Source organism: Brassica napus, chromosome C8 (genome assembly GCF_020379485.1).
Source record: "Brassica napus cultivar Da-Ae chromosome C8, Da-Ae, whole genome shotgun sequence".
Taxonomy (NCBI): Eukaryota; Viridiplantae; Streptophyta; class Magnoliopsida; order Brassicales; family Brassicaceae; genus Brassica; species Brassica napus.
Genome location: NC_063451.1, coordinates 45391490 through 45410586, shown reverse-complemented (window position 1 = coordinate 45410586; position 19097 = coordinate 45391490). Strand labels below are relative to the sequence as shown.

Below are 19097 nucleotides of genomic sequence, written 5' to 3'. Positions count from 1 at the left end.
TTTAAACTGATCTGACCAATTTTATCACGTGTCATACAAATTACTACCAAAATCAATTCTAGTTGTGAGGAAACTGATCACATTTCTACATACTTTGTCTAATCTTCATGCAAACGCAACCGTTTGAATAACACACAAGTCGGAAATTGACCTTGAGATGTATAAACACATGAACCTTACACAACAATTCAACACTATAGTACATTAACTTTCTAAGGATTGAATTATATTTCAATAATAGTCGACGAAACTATACAACAGAAGCACTAAACTGTATAATTACGATTCTTCCATATTATTAACTCAAAGCAAGGTCGACAATAAACTTAGAATCTCACGCTTGATCCAATCCTCATTAGGTGAAAAAAAGTGAGGAATTTTTCTTTGGTTATAAAATAATGAAATAATTAGACATTTCATCTCCTTTATTAGAGTGTAATTACACATTTCGAGTCTTGGCATTTAATTTTAGTCAATTATAACCATTTTAAATTACATTTAGTTGTTAATATTACATTTTGATTACATAATTTTATAAAACAGGGGCTGGATACTGAATAATAATAAGTTTTGGTTGCAAATTCAAAAGGTTAATTATTCACATTTGGAAACTTTAGGGCTAAAACCGAAAACTTGCAAATACGAAGGAGCAAATGTGAAACGTAATAAATTCGCCATTGAATATCTCCCCCCATCCCTTAAACTCAGACAGGTTGGTCTCTAGTGAAAGTTTATAATTACATTTGGTTTAGTCGACAATTAACTATCCCAAAATTAATAATTGCAGACAGACTCGTCTAATTTTGGAATTTTTAGTTTAATTAAAAAAAGAAAAGAAAAAAGAATTGTTGTGAGCGGTTCAAATGTGTTGTCAATAACGAAACTGGATTGAACCGGATGAATCGCGATCTCCGGTTAAGTTAGGACCAAAACATAATGATAGTACAGGTACAGCTTAGCTAACAACACGTTGCCGTTTTATGTTCTTCAAATGTATTAAAAGTCAACTAGTCGTCTTTACTCTTTCTTTGTAAACAGAATGATACAGTCTCTCTGTTCGTTGAGACGTTGAGTCCATCGATTCGGTTTGGTATGTTTACTATAGTTCCGATAGGGTAATACGATATCCGAAGGGAGGAGAGCCAGATGGGGAGTGGTAGGTCATGGAAGAAGCGCATGGAGGCGGAGGTGGAGCGGCGGAACCAACTACTGGAAGCTTCTAGAAAGTCCGACGGAAGTGAATTTTGCTGGTTGTTTGTTGTCTGGATCTCCTCAAGGAAAGGAAAGAAAATTCAGAGTTGCGTTTCACTTGAACGCGCTGCCGTGGTGGAGCGGCTTGCGTTTGTTGACAACTCTCATGGAGAGGTGAGATCATAAACTTGTTAAGTATTATTATAACTTCCTCCATTGCCATTGACAACTTTGATGTAACACTTTCTTTCTTTTTGTTCCTTAAGGTTTCCTTGGTCTTTTATGCATCCACCGAACTCCTTTCCGGTACAAAGTCAACATTTGTTTCTTGGCTGTATTGATTGGCTTTCTGTCAAATGATCTTTCTTTTTTTCTTTTCATTGTCTTGTTTATCAGACAGATTACTTGAGATATGTTAAACGATCCGAATCAAGCTGTTAGGGAAGCTTCACTTCTGCGCATTGAGGTTAAGTTTTTAACTCCTTTTCAACCACTCAACTGTTAATGGACTTTGTATTCGTTTCTGATCATGATGTCTGACTTGTTGTTTAGCTCGAATTCCAGTAATGAATCCAATAAACTTTTTGTATATCATTTCATCGTTTTCTCCGTGCTGCCATGTCTGTCTATTTGTCTTAGAGATTCCATCTAATTTTAGATGATCTGTCTCGTGTTTTTTGCTTCTGATATCACACTTGTGTCGATGTATATACATTCTATTATTATATGGTGGTAATCAGGTACTTTTCATGATCCCTGTGCTTGTTCAATGCCCAACTTCTAATGGGATCTATGTAAGAATTGCTTCCGACATGTGTAACTTATAGATTACAGTTCTTTTTTTTTTTTTTGGGAAAAGTAGTTACTGGATATGCTTGGTTTACTTCATCAGTTTACGAGGCTAGACAAGAAAAATGTGTGTGTTGGTAAACATAGTTGCTGGGTTGCGTGTTTTATATGGATATTATATATATAACTTATGGACTAGAAACTTAGCAAGCCAAGCCATGAGACTTTTTTATTTGTGGTTTTTGCCGTGTGATTCTTCTTATTTATTTTCTTGTTCTGAGTCAGAAGAAGTCTAATGTTCATAATAATTTAACCATATATGCGTGTTGCTTATCCAACCCAATGGGGTGTGTATGTAGTTAAGAGTTGCCCTCTTCTCGTAGCCTCATTTGATTGCTAGTCAGCTTAATCTAACTAATTGATGTCTTTTGTTTGTTTGTTTGTTTCAGGTTATTGGTAACAGGAACTCAGGAAAAGATGTATGTATCACACGCAAATACTCTTACGTGGAAGATGTCGTCGCCTTCATCGCCATCTTCTTCTTCAGGGTTCAGTTTCTTCCTTAAGGTTTTACCAAGTGGAGATGTTATCTTGATTGAAGCAAGCAGAAGGGACAGAGTGAGTGATATAATGGCTAGAATCAAGATTAATAAGAAGATTCCAGGGTTTGAGCAGTGCGCATTAGTCTACGGCGGTAGACAGTTACAAAGCCACCAGCTTCTCTGCGATTGCTCCATAGAAAAGAACACTTTGGTGTTTCTGATTGTTGGTCCTAATCCCTGGCCTGCGGTTGATTCTCTTCTTGACACTGTGTGCAGAGTGTACCAAGGACTGGGTGTTGACAACGATGAAATCAGTGACAAGCTCAACTTGTTCTTTCACAACATTCCTTGGTACGATGACAAGTTAGCTTTTGAATATCTACAGCTTCCTCAGTTCCAACGGCTCTTGCCATGTTATACTCTTCCTTCAAGGAAGAATTTGCCAAAGATTCTGTAGCTTGCTTAAGAAAGTCCGCCCCCAGAAGAACCTCTACTTGGCCTGCTGGAATGTGTTCGCATCCATGTCAGATTGTGTCTCCACCTGCGGCGAGGGCATGAAGTCGTTCATTACAAGGGCTGTCGTCTCGTTTAGTATCGAGGTAGCTATTCTACTTCAGAACACTACCATTCTTGAAAATATGACACATGCTGAGGTGTTTGCTGAACTATTGACATCTTTGGGGAAAGTTTTGGAGGATGAATCACAGTTAACGTCACGTCATTTCTCTGTTATTGCTTTGTCTAGTGGCTTCTACAAATTTCGTAAAGAAGAACTTATTGGTGTTCTAAGCACTAGAAGGGCTTCACTCTGCAGTCTTGTCATCAGATTTGCAGAGAAGGGTACTAACCACCAGTGGTTAAATGAGTAGAAGGAGCTGACTAACTTCGAAGCTAGGAGGCATTTAGCGATGTTGATGATGGTTCCTAACGCGAATCACTTCAACAAGAAGATTATCAGAATTCACAGGGATAATCTATTAGCAGAATCGTTCCAGCAAATAAGTGATGCAAGCTCTGAGTCACTCCAACACGGGATTTCTGTAGAGTTTATAGATGAACAAGGCGTCGGGGATGGCGTTACTCGGGAATGGTTCGAGCTTGTATCTAATGAGATTTTCATTTCTAAAGAAGTACAAGTTGAGGAAGAAGTAGAAGTAGAAGTAGAAGAAGTAGAAGTTGAGGAAGAAGTAGAAGTTGTTCATCCATTCCATGTTCCATGTTCTGACTTTACAAGAAGATTCTCTCCCAATCCAAGTAAGTAACCGTTAACCCTGATTAGAGGCTTTGTAATAATTGATACCAAAATTAACCCTGATTTTTTTGTCATCCAATGCAGTATTCGTTGAATGGGAACAGTTTGAGTTTGCAGGTCGTTTGATGGGTCTTTCACTGATCCACAACATGCAACTGAATGTGTTTCTCGACAGTGCCTTTTTCTTACATCTTGCTGGAGTGGTAATCTGCTTAGAAGACATAAAAGAAACTGAACCAGAGCTGCACAAGACTTTGAAGTCAATGTTAGAAGGACATGGTCTTGAAGATTTGACATTTGAGATTGATATTCAGACAGGGAAAAATGTCTACTCCTTAGAGGAGCTGTGTGAAGACTATCTCCAAACAGTCATCTTTTTTTGCAAAGGGGTTCACTGATTTGCTTTTGGGTTCTTCACCTCATAAGTCATTCTTCCAAGTCTTGAGTTTGGAAGATTTGGATCTCATTTTTGGGGGAGATCAAGTTGGAATCAGGATAGAAGACTGGAAAAATCATACAATCTATGGAGGAGAGGGCTATGGATATCAAGCCACTGATAAACAGATTTTGTGGTTTTGGGAAGTAGTTGAGGGGATGAGTAAGGAACAGCAGATGAACTTACTGAAGTTTTGGACATCGACTTCTTATTTACCGCATGGAGGAATTGGGGGGTTATCGAGAAAGCTTCAGATTTTGAAAATTGAACAAGAATATCCAACATCTGCCACATGTTTGTATAGTCTCAAACTCCCACCATATGACACCTTTGAGAACATGAAGTTTTGGCTTGAGTTTGTCGCTGAAGAGGAAAACTGCAGAGGATTTGGGATGCAATGAGAATCAAAGTAATGTTAGAATGGTGTTTTTAGTCTGACTAGCCTTAACAAATTTGTTTGTGGTTGACGTTATCTAGTAATGTTTTGGTTGAATACTTACGGTACATCCCAATGGACAGGAAGTTTTATCTTTTATATATTTAGTTGATGACCGAATACAGAATATTCTGATCTTATTCCGATCTTGTTCGTTTAGAAGAGTAAGCCACTTAAGAATAGAAACTGTGTAAAATAGCCAGCAACTCTTTCAAAACTTATACTGCCCCGTCATCCAGAAGCAAAAGCGCTTGTCTTTGAACTTAACACTTCAAAAGTTTCTCTTGTTTAGTGTGGTGCTGTTCTGTTTCCTCTTGTAAGCCTTTTCTCACTTGGACGTTTTTCTGTGGATGTCTTTGGCCCTATCCACACCTTGGACACTGAAAAAAGAGGCTTGGTAGGAGTTCCAATTTCACTGTGTTGGTGGTGTATTGACAAGTCAGATATCACTTTTGTGTTCCGCTGCAACATGATAAGAGTATCCTCATACCCAGCGACAATTGTCCTTTCAACCATGGTAACCCAGCACTGTATGTATGTTTATGTTTGTTCTGCTATCAGTATCAAATCCTTGAACAATCCAAACCAATGAACCACAACAGCGTATATGCTCATGTTTTCACTTGGACGTGGCCCACACTTGCCTGTTTTCGCTGCAACCTGGTGCGAAAACCATAAAGAAGCCATTTGGAAGCATCTTGATGACATAACATTGTCTTCACACCATTCCACTTAAGTTAGCTTAGCGAACACACCACCAGATGAGGTTCCCACACCTTAAGAGTCTCTTTTCCATCAGCAAATTTTCCACTCGGTTTACACATTTAGATAGTGGTTTAGTTAGAACCGGCTTGTACCGGGTATGTAAACACTTGTATCTCTGGTTACTTTACAATCAACAGAAATATATTCATTTATGTAAACACTTGTATCTTTCGATCATACGGTTGGTGTGCATTACCTATATGATTGGGTAATGGATTTGTTGGGCCATAGGTAAACTTGGAAGTTGGGCCCAAGGGCCTTAATAAAACTGTGTGTAGTAGTATAGTTCAGGGGAAAGTGCATCGTCAGACAAATAAATTCCTTCCGCCGCTGGATTTCTTCACCGACCAACAATAACCATTCATGGCGAATCGGAGTGACGAGTATGATATTTTTGCCTTTAAATTTGTCATTCAGTGAATTGAATTCCAGTGATTTGATTCGTTGTTTTTTTTTTCCTATGGAAGTGTGACTAGGTTAATGGATCGAGATGTTGGTACGATACCTAATTATTCTGGAGAAGAAAGCTCTGGGAGGGTAAATTTTGGATTCCAGTTTTCTTAATTTTGAGTTTTAAAAAAAAAAAGATTTTGTTGGATTTATATTTACCCCCGTCTATGTTGTTGCTGTTGTTGAAGGAGGAGTCTGAAAGCTTTGGAAAAGAAATCTATATTATGGATTTTAAGAGAAGTGGCGAGGGTGTTCTTGCTGTAGCTTCTACCACTTATTCCTTGAATGAATTGGTCGAGTTCTTGGAATCCCCGACCGTGAAGATTCCTGTTGGAGCTCTGGACTTAGGAACGATCACCCCTGTGGAGATCTGGAAGGCCTTTGAAATGAGTGACCGGAAACGCTACTTCTCCACTATCTTGGCCTTTGATGTGGACGTTACTCCTGAGGCAATTCAACTTGCGGAACAGTTGCAAGTCAAAGTCATCTGTGGTGGTATGCTTGAAAGGCTGCATTACCAGTTCAAAGAACATATCGAAGAGCTGGGAGAGGACCCTATAATGGAGGATGAAGCAATCTTCCCAGGCATCCTCAGCATCTTACCCAAAGCTGTGTTCAGCAAGGAAGACCCTATTGTCCTCGGTGTCTTAGTTGTTGAGGGTTTCATTAAGGTCAACTATTCATATTTGCAAGCTTCTTTTACACTTGTTAATTCAAATCATTTATTTGGTTTTCAGGTAGGAGTTCCCATATCCTATGTCCGGACTGCTGGTTGTCTGGATTTAGGACGTATTGCATGGATTGAGAAACACCGCCAACCCGTCGATGTTGCTAGTCTAGGCGATACCGTCATTATCAAGGTAGATAATTATTTTTTATTTATCATTCAAAACAATCAATAAATAAAATTTGGTTTTTTTTTTTTTTTTTTTTTTTTTTGCTAAACACACAGATTGTTGCATCATCAAACCCGGAAGAAAAGAGACAAGCACTTAGCTTTGGAAGCCATTATGACACTAGTGATGATATCCTTGTCACTCGTATTTCTAGGGGATCTCTCTTTGCCCTCCGAGATCATCACAAGGTCCACCTTTAACCCCATAATCTACCTTATTCAAATTATATATTATCCTTTTCTCAACCATTCTTTTCTGTTAATTAACTCAAGTTTGATTTTTTTTCTTCTTCTGCAGGATAAACTATCCTTCAGCGACATGAAAGTGCTTTCTGATCTCAAACGCGTTCTCAATATCAAGTAATATATGTATGTCTAATGTTGGTCTTTCGTTTGTCAACAACATCCAACTTTCCATTTAAAATCTGAACAAGCTGGCCGCTCTTAGTTATCTGATCTTTTTATATAGTTTATGTATTTTATGAAATCCTCCTATTTTACGTGTCTCGCATCTCTTATATACTGAAAATAAATGGTTGAATATAACAGGAGAGACCACGCAATAAGGGGACTCAGTTGAGTGTTCGCCATCCCATTGCTATCTTATCGCTCACTCTTTCATCACTTGCTATGCTTTATTTGCCTAGCCTAGTGCTAATACTTTTACTTATATTGCCAAATGATAAGATTATAAAATAGTTGAGTAAGTTTTAGCGCTATTTCTTGTCGATGCTGTTTAAAGATCGTTTGTTTCTTTTGCATCGATCAAATATCTTTTTACAATAAAACTGAACTTGATTAAATTGTACAAACTTCTTACACGTCTAGTCTTCATCCTGAAAACAAGAATCTGTAATTTTGGACTATAGCAAACAAACTAAAACAACATGAGACATTAATTTTTTTTCTTCTAAAGTACCACATCCGCTACAATTCAACTTTCTAGATCATCAACAACATCAAACAAATACTAAAAATATCTTGAATGTAAAACTCCATTTTTTTTCTTCCAAAACTGAATATAGAGTGAAATAACTCCAACTCAATTTTATATTTTACTTCATAATGAATTAATGAACAAACAAAAAAAATAGATTACTCCACTTATGGAGTAAACTAGATTATGAAATAATATATGAAGTTGAGTTGGATCATTTTCTTACTCCATTTCAGTTCATTTACAGTAAAAAATGTAGGGAGATTGGAGATTTCTTAATACGCAGCGACAATACAACCAACACTGAAATGATTAGGAAATTGGTTGCTTCTTTTAGTTTAGTCTTTGAAGAGAAAAACAAATTTTCAGAAAACATTTATATGCGGTTTGGTTGATCTTTAAGTTATTTCGGTTAAATTACGGTTTGGTTCACTCTAACTTATTTGAAGTAAATTATTTGATATGATGTGGTATGCAAGTCATGTAAAATTCTGCTAGAAATTTAATATTCTATTAATTTATAAAACTTAATCTATAAAAATATTTTCAAATAGCATGAAAAAAATTTCCAGCAAATATTTTTTTTTTATAAAACAGAGTTCAACAAATGCTAAAATAGCGTACAAAACAAAATTATTAAAACACTAAAAGTTAAATCAAATTTCATTATAATTTTTTTATTTAACTTTGGTTGAAACTATTTATATAGTACTTTTAAATACAACTTTTTATAATTCTATGACATTAGATCATATTTCAAATTATTTATCTTGGAGTTGGATTAATTTATTATCGTGAGAAAGATAATTAGTGCAATTATATTATAATTTGAAACTCTTTAAAAGAGTATTACTTATTCTTAATTTAGATTTCCTCAACTATATCAAAATGAAATAAAAATCAAAATAATAAATATAAACCATTACATTTTTAAATTTTTTATTTATTTATTTTGTGTTTTCATTAAAAAAATGTTAGTGGTTTTTTCAACTCAAACCAACAAAATCTAATTTAATTACAACATGAACTTAGAAAAACAAATTAAATTTATCATATGCAATTTAAACAGTTTTTAGTGTTCTGTGTGTGTTATGGATCAATAGGGAGTTGGTTCATAAAAAATATTAGGGCAAAATAACAACCCAAAAATGAGATACATTGCATAGAGTACAGGTTCGAAAACTTGAGTGTTACTCATCCGTTTTACAAGCAAGTAAAGCTATAATATTATGCCATCCAAACAATATAAACAAGCGTTACAACCATCAATGCTCTCCAATTAAACAAATAACAAAATTCATATACTTTATTTGATATGTGCTCAGTCTTAAAATAATACTTCAAAGCCTAGCAACTATTATGTACTACTCCAATAACAATTATTCCATTCGTCTATGTAAGACAAAGATTATAAACTATTTTCACTCCACAAAATCTATTTACATATCTCCTTACTAAAATCGTACTCTGCATATTTACACAATACATTAGTTAACACAATAGTCAACCAAAAACCAAACACATGTGGACAATGATTATAGTTTCAAGTTTCAACTACTTACGTTAACTCATAATGTAACTTAATTTTCTCATTTTAACTGAAACAAAAGAATAGTCTAGGCGAAGACGAAAAAAAAAAATGAAATAGACATATTATAAAAAGAACAATACTTATGTTCACCCCTACGGTGAATGGTTAAATTCACCACACTCTTCGTAACCAACCAAAATGTCATGTAGGAATAGATTAGAAATGCAATAAAAATAAAAAAATGAAATAGCTGGAAAAAAAAACAACACCGACATCAATTATCGCAATCTGCAAAATTCTAAATTCTAAAAACCTAAACTCTAAAATCATAAACCCTAAATCCAAAACAATAAACCATAAACCCCAATCCTAAAATCTAAACCCTAAATCTAAAACCCTAAACCCAAACTCTACACAATAAACCATAAATCCTAAAATCTAAACCCTAAAGCCTAAACCCAAAACTCTAAACTCTAAATCCTAAAATCTAAACCCTAAACCCAAAACTTTAAATCTTAAACCTTAATACTAAATCATAAACCCTAAATCCTAAATCCTAAACTCTAAACCCAAAACTTTAAATCTTAAACCCAAACACTAAATCATAAACCCTAAATCCTAAACCCTAAACCCTAAACTTTAAATCTTAAACTCAAATCCTAAATCATAAATCATAAAGCCTAAACCCAAACTAAGATTGGTTTAGAGCTGAACAGGTAAGTCTAACACAATAGCGAAAAACGAAATCATAATTCTCTTCATACATACACCTCTATTTAAAGTTGTCATCATCACAAGCATAATTCCTAAACTTTTTCAAGGTAAATAATTTTTTTAAACAAATTATAATACAGATCTAATTTTTTTTTATCAACAGAACAATAATATCCAATATTTTTCAGGCAAACTACTACTCACTTCCTCACCAGCAACAAATTTCTACTTCAACAAATCAATTGATTACATAAAGCCCTTCAAAGGGCGAAAAAGAGATCATGCAAAAGTATGCAGCAAATAGTGACTTTAATTCATGCGTCATTCGGATTATTAATCTCTTTCTCACACAACTTGATACCTGGATTTATTTACATTTTAAACAATTTTATCATTGTTTTTTCTTAAATCCCTACTTCTCTATAAAATCTAAAACTCAACTTTTGTCTTTCAAACTTTGCTAAGCAATTTAAATATATAGAGAATAAATTAAAAAGACATAATCCGCGCGTAGTGCGGACAAAGGATCTACATTTTATTGGATTATATATTCAGAAAAATGACCCAAATTAAGACAATATCCTATTGGTTTATATATTTTGTTTCTGGCTATATTAAAATATATTATAGTTTCAAAATTTCGAAAAATTATTGAAAAAATTTTTGGCATAATTTACATATTTAAATATTCAAAGTGATTAAACATTTTATGATTTTTTATGAACATGTATATATATATATATATATACACATATATATGAAATTAAGGCTATTTACCTATTCTTCAAATAATAAAATAACAGAATGTTTTTAAAAAAAATATTAGTATCGAATATTTAAACTTTTAATAAATAGTTAGACATGATTACTAAAAGATTAATAGAAACTTCAATTTTTTACATCTAAAATATATACTAAATATAAATAATGATGTTAAAACAAAAACAATCTTTCAAATTTCTATATTTGAAGTTATAGAGGTTTTTTTGGAGATGCACTTAGTCACAGAAGCTAATTAAGTACCATTCCAAACTGTATCAGTCACTCTAATGAGTGGATTCAAATGAAATGATATTGGGAAAGATATGTCCAGAGGAAAACTAAGGACTCCTTTACAATGTGTCTTGACTCGGATAAATAACGATCTTACAAAAAAAGCTCAAATAGCTCCGTTTATATATAGTACTACATCTAAGCCAAGACTGTACAAGAATATACCCATAAAATATCCAAAGTTCCAAACTCAAAAAGGGTTTTAGTGCTTCTATGGTGTTTGCAATGCAACAAAGCTTAGGGAAGAGATGGTGCAAGTTATTGGCTAGTTGCACTTTGACATGGCCTGAGGTTTTGGTTGGGGAATAATATGCGACTGTAAAATATAAAATGTAATGCATAGAACAAAGTGAAGAAAACAGATACGCAAAAAAATGCTGCTGAAGCTACCATCTTTGTCCTAGAAAGTGAAAGAAACCACAACACAAATAAAACGAAGTTCATACTCATCAGTCTGTAACATGTGACTGTTGAATCACTAAAAGAGCATACATAGCAAATACTACTATGTGACATACATAACATGTATACATCTCGATTCTTGACAATAGCATGTATACACCTTCATTCTTGCAAATAAATTCCAAGTAAGAAAACTAAAAAAAATAAATATAAAAAAGTGTATATTTATACATACGATAGCATGTATACATCTTGACATTTTTTTTTTTTAATTTATCAAAGTGTATATTTATACATACGATAAAAATACATAGATAGGTAGAGATACATATAAAAAGGTTGCGGTACCAATCGTCCGTCGCTCAGATTTCTTTTCCTCATCTAGAAGCTTTCGTTCGTGGTGGTGGTGGTGGTGGTGGTGGTGGTGGTACTCTTTCCTCTTCTTCTGTGTTTCTCTGCTTATTTATTACTACTTCTTCTCTCCGTCTTCTGCAGCATCGAAGAAGAAATCTGATTCAATCACATCTTCCACCACCGATCTCTTTCGCTCAGGTTCCTCTCTCTCTCTATATATATATATATATCTTTCCCGATCAATTTAACGGAATCTTCCTAGGGTTTATATATGTATAATTATGCTGAAAAGTTGATTTCTTTGTGATGTGTGCTGATTAATGACTAAAGACGAATCCTTTGAAACAAGTGAACACTTCCAATTGATCTTTTGACGAAACAAAGACTTTCACTTTTCGAATCAACTTTTTGTTAATGGTTTCAGGTCCGAGTAAGGCGACGAGTAAAGAGATGGATCGAATAGACCATTTGTTTAATCAATACGCCAATACATCTTCCAACCTCATCGAGTAAGTTTCCATTTTGATCTTTTCAAGCTCGGTTTCTTCCTAGTGTGCGTGCCATTGAGTGTACGAAGTTACTTCGTTTCTGTTATATCCACTTCCCGCCATAACATTCATTGCTTCTGATATGTTAGCCCTGAAGGAATAGAGGAGCTATGCTCCAACTTGGAAGTGCCTCATACTGATATCAGAATCTTGATGCTTGCTTGGTACTTATTACTATCATATCCATCCATCAAAACTTTCTAAATACATCTCTTTTTTTTCTTTTTCTTTTAGCAATATTTACATTTACTCTTCTTACATTGTAGGAAAATGAAAGCTGAGAAACAAGGTTACTTTACGCAGGTGAGATCACTTTTTTCTGATACTCGAATTGAGTTTGGTTCTTTTTCCTTTTTGTTTTATTAACTTACTGTGCATCTGTAGGAGGAGTGGAGAAGAGGTCTTAAGGCTTTAAGAGCTGATACACTCAGTAAACTGAAGAAAGCCCTTCCCGAGCTTGAGAAAGAGGTTCAAAGTTTTATTCTTTCGTTTTCATTTTTCATATATTGTTTGGTTGGCATCTTCTGAGCATTGAGTCATGCTTAAGCTTTTCTTCCTTTTTTTTTTTTAATCTCTTTAAGGTCAGGCGGCAATCAAATTTTGCAGATTTCTATGCTTATGCCTTCCGCTATTGTTTAACAGGTAATATTAACTCCAGCTTCTACATGGGATTTTTTATTTCACGGATCACATTTTTATGTTTATATGATCTTTGTTTACTAATGCAGAGGAAAAACAGAAGAGCATAGACATAGAGACTATATGTCAACTTCTGGATATTGTCATGGGATCTACTTTCCGAGCCCAAGTTGACTACTTTGTCGAGTATTTAAAGGTCTTCATCACTTTAAAATAACGCCTTTTTGTTTTACTCGCAATGTTATCATCATCTGAGTTTTGTTTCACAGATCCAAAACGACTACAAAGTCATAAACATGGATCAATGGATGGGCTTTTACAGGTTCTGCAATGAGGTATGTTTCCTAGTCTTTTTAGTTCCCTACTTGGCAGTTTCATCAACTAACTAGACAGTGTTTATACAGATAAGTTTCCCGGAGATGACGGAATACAATCCAGAGCTTGCATGGCCATTGGTTCTCGACAGTTTTGTTGAGTGGATTAGTGAAAAGCAAGCCTGAGAGCTGAAAATCATTCACTTGAGTAAGTAATCTTTTCAAACACACAGTTTAAGCTCGAACTCTCTTTATTGAGTGACTAATCTCTGTGTATGTGTTTGGATTGCAGGATCGTTGGGCCAACAAACTGATTCAGCACAGTTTTATTTGAGTTTTCATCCTTCAAACTTCAAAAAGACACATTATATGATTTTTGTTACATGTGATATAGCTACGTACACAGTGGATACATAATCATTTATGATTAGAATTTTATTAAAGCCAGATTGATTTCAAATATTTGTATCATCCTCAAAGCCACAACTCTGCTACAGAGCCAAAAATCCAGTATCAGATGAAAGAAACAGATGGTTGTATAAGCTCGTCAAAACTGCAAAACATAGGAATGAAGTTTTGCTGTACACAAAATATTTATGTTTTTGATCTTTAGATTCTTTACTAGAACACCGATGGATGATCACATAACAAATTAACATCATGGGAAAACCAGACGTGGCCCAACAGAGATGAATTGAAAAATTTTACTTGGTTAACCAGTAGATGAATATGAGAAACGTGCATACAGCCGCAACTAGTGAAAGAATGATTGTATCCATTGACTTTTTCCTCTTTATCGCTGACAGAATAGTGTTCACCTGCAGAGTGGGTTTAACCATGGCATTGCAGAGTCAGGTATACATATGATATCCACACAGAAAGAAAGCAAAGAGCAAAAGAGTATGCAAATAAGAGAAAGGAAAGCTCTTTGTACCGTGGGTAGACGGCTGGTGACATTGCTAAGCTTAGAGTTGATGCCTCCAAAAGTTGAGCGCTGAAACACGAGTGTACCAAGTGTTGCCTGAGCTTGTGAAATGACACCATCCATCTGCACCGTTTATATACAATAAGTTCACATAAGCTATGGTGGTCTTCAACTAAACTGATAAAGCACATCTTAATGTATGATACATCTGCATAGTCTATAACAAGGATTTTATTTACCTGAGCTGCATTGCGGTTGATTCCCACGTTTTCTTTGAGCAAGGCTTGTTCCGTAGAGCCATCCCCATCTTCTAAGTCTAACCTAGTCCGATCAAATTCTCTAAAGTCCTCAAGAAGTGAAGCATGCTCTTGTTTCGCTCTAAGACTTGATCGGTGTCGATAAAACTCCTGCATTTTGAATAAGTCATACATACAGGAACAAGGCTCATTCCACAACAAAGGCTGAGTCATAAACTAGTCTAACATTCATTGCATTGCTAATCAGAACCTCATCAACCCAAGCTTAAGAGATTAAATAATTATCTAAGGATCATACATACCTGTGTCAGATCCTGAAGGATCTCCTGATGACGAGTTAAAGTATGAGAGACCATCTCTGAACCACCTGAAGAAACCCAAGCTTGCATCTGAGCATTAACTTGTTGCAGTTGCCTAAGCAGTGAGTCAATCCCAGCTTCAAGGTCACTCTCTGCACCATCTGACTTTATCAGAGCCTTTGTGGAAACGAGTCTGCGATATGAATGCATCTGCTCGTCAAGCTGAGCTTCAATCTTCCTAGCCTGTCAAAATCAAAACGCAGAAAACACAAAAGCATCTTCCTTTAAAGTTTATCGTTGACACTACAGTTAGATCCAATAGAATAAAAATCTCATCTTTGTGAGATTGAGCCAACAAGAAATAGCCAATCAATTCCTCAATTCGATTGAGACCCAGAAGAAGGATATCGATTTAGTAGATACCCAGAAGGTTAGAGTAAAAAACACACGAGAAAATTACCTGTTTGCGTAAAGCATCCCAAGAGCTAGGAACGTCCATGGTGTTTTTATGAATCAGCCAAAAACTCTCCTTTGTGAAATCAGATCAAAGAATAACCTTTCTTCCTCCTCGTAACCGAACCTTCAACTCGCGATCTAATAGGTTCGATAACGAGGGAAGGAAGAACGGATCTGATGGAGAGAAGAAGAGAGTTGGTTCGGAGGCAAATAGGTTCCTTTTTTGCGTAATCAGTAATTTAATTCGAGAATGGCGATGATTAGGGGGGCGATGATCCAGTGTTTTTCACCCTACACTAAGCTTATTTATATATGTACATTGGACAGTTGACCCACACGTTCTAGTCAAACTTGACACGTGATATTATACATAACCCTTACTTATCAGATACACTCTATATATTTTATTAATAACAGTCAGGCAATAGTCAAGATGGCCGAGTGGTCTAAGGCGCCAGTTTCAGGTACTGGTCCGAAAGGGCGTGGGTTCGAACCCCACTCTTGACATTAGTTACTCTTTTTTAATCGTGCTAAAATCCCTCTCCCTTCACTCTTGAGCCCTAACTTTTCGTATCCCTCAGTCCTCACTCTCCTCTCCTCATCAATCGCCGTGTTTTACATCTCGTTCCCCGTCGCTAGTAAGCTCCAGTTTTCTCTATGCATTCGTCTTCATAGTGAAATCTATTTCGTACTGTGTTTCCTCTGCTTTTAACGCTTTACCTCACTTCCTCTGTATATTCTTCGCATTTTTTCGTTAGGTTACTTATCGTAACAGACTCTCTATATAATGCTTGCTCCTGTGATTTCGATATTAGCGAACTCATTTTCCTAGGAAATTGAGTCTATTTTGGGCCTTTCCTTTAGCTTCATCTTCAGAATGATCAGAGCAAACCTTTTGCTGCATGAACTTTCCTGTGAAGTTTTGCTTCCTTATAAAAGTGATTCGGTTTTTTTCTGATTTTCTTTATAATCCATCCTCTTGATTGCTTAAGATGGATGTTCCACCTCCACCTGATGAAGAGTCCGAGATCAGCGAGTCAGAGATCGATGACTACTCCCAAAAACCCTACCTGAAACTCCAAACCGGGCATTACAAGGTTAAGAAGGTGAACGGAACGCTGAGATGCCCCTTTTGTTCAGGCAAGAAGAAGCAAGACTACAAATACAAGGAGCTGATGGCGCATGCTTCTGGTGTCTCCAAAGGATCCGTCAGCAGAAGTGCTAAACAGAAGGCTAATCATCTCGCCTTGGCTAAGTACTTAGAGACCGAACTTGCTGGTAGTGGTCATGCAGAGCCTCTTCCACGACGCCCTCAGTTAAAAGAGACAGAACCAAAACCGGGTGAGGTTTACGTCTGGCCGTGGATGGGGATTGTGATGAATCCTTTGAAAGAAACTGATGACGACAAGGAGGTTATACTCGATTCGGGGTATTGGTTGAAGCGTCTTTCTAGGTTCAAGCCTGTTGATGTGAATGTGTTCTTGGTTCAAAAAGATTGTGTTGTTGCGGTTGTTGCTGAGTTTAACAGCGACTGGAGTGGGTTTGCGAGTGCGACAGAGCTTGAGAAGGAGTTTGAGAGGGAAGGCTGCAGCAAAAAGGAGTGGGTAGAGAAGAGGGGAGATTCTGAGTCCAAGGCTTATGGATGGTGCGCACGTGCGGAAGACTATAACTCTGAAGGACCCATCGGTGAGTACCTCTCCAAGGAGGGGAAGCTAAGAACCGTTTCAGATATCTCTCAAGAAAAAGCTGAGGATAGAAACAGTGTTCTTGAAGAACTCTCGAGTATGATCGCTATGACTAATGAGGATCTGAACAAGGTTCAGTACAGTTACAACGAGACGGCTATGTTACTGAAGAGGGTCAAGGACCAGAAGAAAAACTTGGACGAAGCTTATGCAGAAGGTTTTTAACTGAAAAAAAAAAAAACTAATATGTTTATCATTCATCTAGCATGTTTTTTAGGGTGTCTGATTATTGCCTCTAATTTATCTCCTCAGAAACAAAGAAGATGCATCAGATGTCGATTCGCAGTATCCAGAAGATCCTTGAAGATAAAGAGAGGCTAAGCAATGAACTGGAAGCAAAGATGCTGAGACTAAAGAACTGGTCCAAAGAGTTGGAGAAAAAGGAAACACTAACTGAACTGGAGAGACAAAAGTTGGATGAAGAGAAGAAAAAGTTAATAATCAGTCCATAGTCACTGTCATATACAGGAAACAATTCGTCTGTGCATATGTATAGATCAATGTTTTCCGAGCTACTAATAATGATTTGTATTTTCTTGGTTTGGCAGAATGATGCTATGAACATTTCCCTCAAGTTAGCCTCCCATGAGCAGGAGAAGGCTGACCAGAACGTTTTGAGGCTTTTGGAAGAGCATAAGGTACACAACTCAAACTGTGTGTCAAAAGCCTTCCCTCGTTTGTGTCTTGAGTTTTAAATTTTCCCCTTACTGAAACCCAGAGGCAAAAAGATGAGGCTATGGGCAAGATCCTTGAGCTTAAGACACAGCTAGACACCAAACAGACACTGGAAATGGAGATCCAGGAGCTGAAAGGCAAATTACAAGTGATGAAGCATTTGGGGGATGTTGGTACTGTCAGTGTTTCTGTCAATGTTGGTACTTTTATCCATATGTTTGTTAAGTCAGCAGCAAGTAATGGTGTTGGATGTTTTCACGGTAACAGGAAGTGGTCGACGAAGAGGATGAGAAGCTGAAGAAGCTTAAAGGCGAGTGGGGAGAAGAGGTGCACGACGCTGTTAAAACAGCTCTGGAGGAAATGGATGAGTATAATCCAAGTGGTCGATACAGCACCCCAGAACTTTGGAATTTCGAAGCAGGAAGGAAAGCAACATTGAAGGAAGTGATTAGTTTCATTTCCAACGATATGAAACCTGTGAAACGCAAAAGAACCTGAAGGTATATGGTCTATCATCTTCGGTTGACACACGTCTCTTGTATATATGTTATGTGCTGAGTTAAACTAACAAACCTGAGAAGTGAGAACCTTGGAGAAGGGTTGGAGTAAAAAATTCTTGTAACAAATTAGAGCAGGGACATGATCTAATTTGTTGAATCCGGTTGAAGAAGTTTAATTCTGATTTGGACTGGTTTTGTTCTGAAGAATCCAATGGTCTTGTACTTTTTTGGTTGCAGGAAGGAGGAGGAAGTAGAAGGAATGGGTAAAGCGTTTAAGTCTTTTAAAATAACTTAGAATCAAGGAGCTTAAGTGATGTAAAATAATCAAGATACTTTTATATGCTCTATGTAACCACCAGACTTAGCTCTTTAACTTGCGTCTTTGAAAGATTTCGAACAGCTAGTTATCCAATGTTTTTATTAGTAATGTTCTGTTTTATGCTTTTTGTTTCATGTTCTATAAGTTTGTGGGGTTTGGGAGGTAATCTTATTTTGGCCTTAGAAATTATAAACATTCAGGCAGTACATCATTTTTTGAATCTTTAGGTTTCTTCTTAGAATAGGAAGGAGAGCCCTAAGAACTAAATTTTGACAAAGTAATAATAAAAAAAATTTTGGGGGCTTTTTTTACGTAATTTTTTCCAAAATTTTTGGGGGCCTAAGGCCAATGTTTCGTTAGGCTTTGCCCAGGACCGGTCCTGCCGATTAGGCATCGACTTCGCTGAAAACAACCGATCCGGAATCGAGCCGGTACGATTCTGAGACCTTCTGATGGGATCAGGAGTGGTGCTCGACGAGAGGATACATTGGGCGACGTTTCACTGCGGATACGATTTTGGTTACTTGCTGAAGCTCCTCACCGGGGAAGGATCTGCCTGAGAAGCAGTAGGAGTTTTTCCCGAGGGTGTATGATATCAAACACCTGATGGAGTTTCGTAGCGATCTCTATGGTGGTTTGAGTAAAGTAGCGGAGCTTCTTGGTGTGGGAAGAG

General features: G+C 36.4%; 5 protein-coding genes and 1 non-coding gene across 10 annotated transcripts; 5 read left to right on the top strand and 1 right to left on the bottom strand.

Moving 5' to 3' along the window:
- Positions 1–1025: 1025 nt before the first annotated feature.
- Positions 1026–4786, top strand: LOC106414900 (E3 ubiquitin-protein ligase UPL5-like). The gene is made up of 5 exons (XM_013855481.3): positions 1026–1365; positions 1458–1497; positions 1588–1657; positions 2430–3776; positions 3859–4786. Exons 4-5 carry the CDS (start codon positions 3431–3433, stop codon positions 4170–4172), a joined length of 660 nt encoding a protein of 219 aa, XP_013710935.1. The 5' UTR covers positions 1026–1365; positions 1458–1497; positions 1588–1657; positions 2430–3430; the 3' UTR covers positions 4173–4786.
- Positions 4787–5623: 837 nt separating this feature from the next.
- LOC106414895 (eukaryotic translation initiation factor 5B-like) lies at positions 5624–7539 on the top strand. Of its 2 annotated transcripts, XM_013855477.3 has the most exons (7): positions 5624–5794; positions 5879–5948; positions 6050–6532; positions 6599–6721; positions 6814–6945; positions 7055–7125; positions 7306–7539. In XM_013855477.3, the coding sequence occupies exons 1-6, from the start codon at positions 5775–5777 to the stop codon at positions 7118–7120; spliced, it is 894 nt and encodes a 297-aa protein (XP_013710931.2). In that variant the 5' UTR covers positions 5624–5774; the 3' UTR covers positions 7121–7125; positions 7306–7539. The 2 variants fall into 2 exon arrangements, with proteins under 2 accessions (XP_013710931.2, XP_022563803.2); XM_022708082.2 differs by lacking the exon at positions 7306–7539 and having other exon boundaries at positions 7055–7251.
- A 3665-nt stretch (positions 7540–11204) lies between these two features.
- Positions 11205–13712, top strand: LOC106412491 (DCN1-like protein 5). The gene is made up of 12 exons (XM_048767026.1): positions 11205–11282; positions 11712–11811; positions 11889–11945; positions 12172–12256; positions 12385–12459; positions 12562–12598; positions 12680–12763; positions 12877–12937; positions 13024–13130; positions 13204–13269; positions 13339–13456; positions 13541–13712. Exons 1-11 carry the CDS (start codon positions 11205–11207, stop codon positions 13432–13434), a joined length of 846 nt encoding a protein of 281 aa, XP_048622983.1. The 3' UTR covers positions 13435–13456; positions 13541–13712.
- Positions 13713–13766: 54 nt separating this feature from the next.
- Positions 13767–15461, bottom strand: LOC106414897 (Golgi SNAP receptor complex member 1-1-like). The gene is made up of 5 exons (XM_013855479.3): positions 15190–15461; positions 14733–14972; positions 14413–14580; positions 14183–14296; positions 13767–14066 (listed from the first exon to the last, which is right to left on the bottom strand). The coding sequence occupies exons 1-5, from the start codon at positions 15226–15228 to the stop codon at positions 13953–13955; spliced, it is 675 nt and encodes a 224-aa protein (XP_013710933.1). The 5' UTR covers positions 15229–15461; the 3' UTR covers positions 13767–13952.
- Positions 15462–15612: 151 nt separating this feature from the next.
- Positions 15613–15692, top strand: TRNAL-CAG. The gene has a single exon. It is a non-coding gene; the product is annotated as a tRNA-Leu (tRNA).
- LOC106414893 (factor of DNA methylation 1) lies at positions 15691–18532 on the top strand. Of its 4 annotated transcripts, none has more exons than XR_007327239.1 (7): positions 15691–15823; positions 16178–17087; positions 17183–17364; positions 17479–17568; positions 17649–17778; positions 17873–18105; positions 18343–18532. XR_007327239.1 is itself a non-coding variant. In XM_048765210.1 (7 exons), exons 2-6 carry the CDS (start codon positions 16178–16180, stop codon positions 18101–18103), a joined length of 1548 nt encoding a protein of 515 aa, XP_048621167.1. In that variant the 5' UTR covers positions 15691–15823; the 3' UTR covers positions 18104–18105; positions 18343–18532. The 4 variants fall into 4 exon arrangements, 3 of the variants coding, with proteins under 3 accessions (XP_048621167.1, XP_022563798.1, XP_022563799.1); XM_048765210.1 differs by having other exon boundaries at positions 17649–17783; XM_022708077.2 differs by having other exon boundaries at positions 17649–17801.
- Positions 18533–19097: the final 565 nt, after the last annotated feature.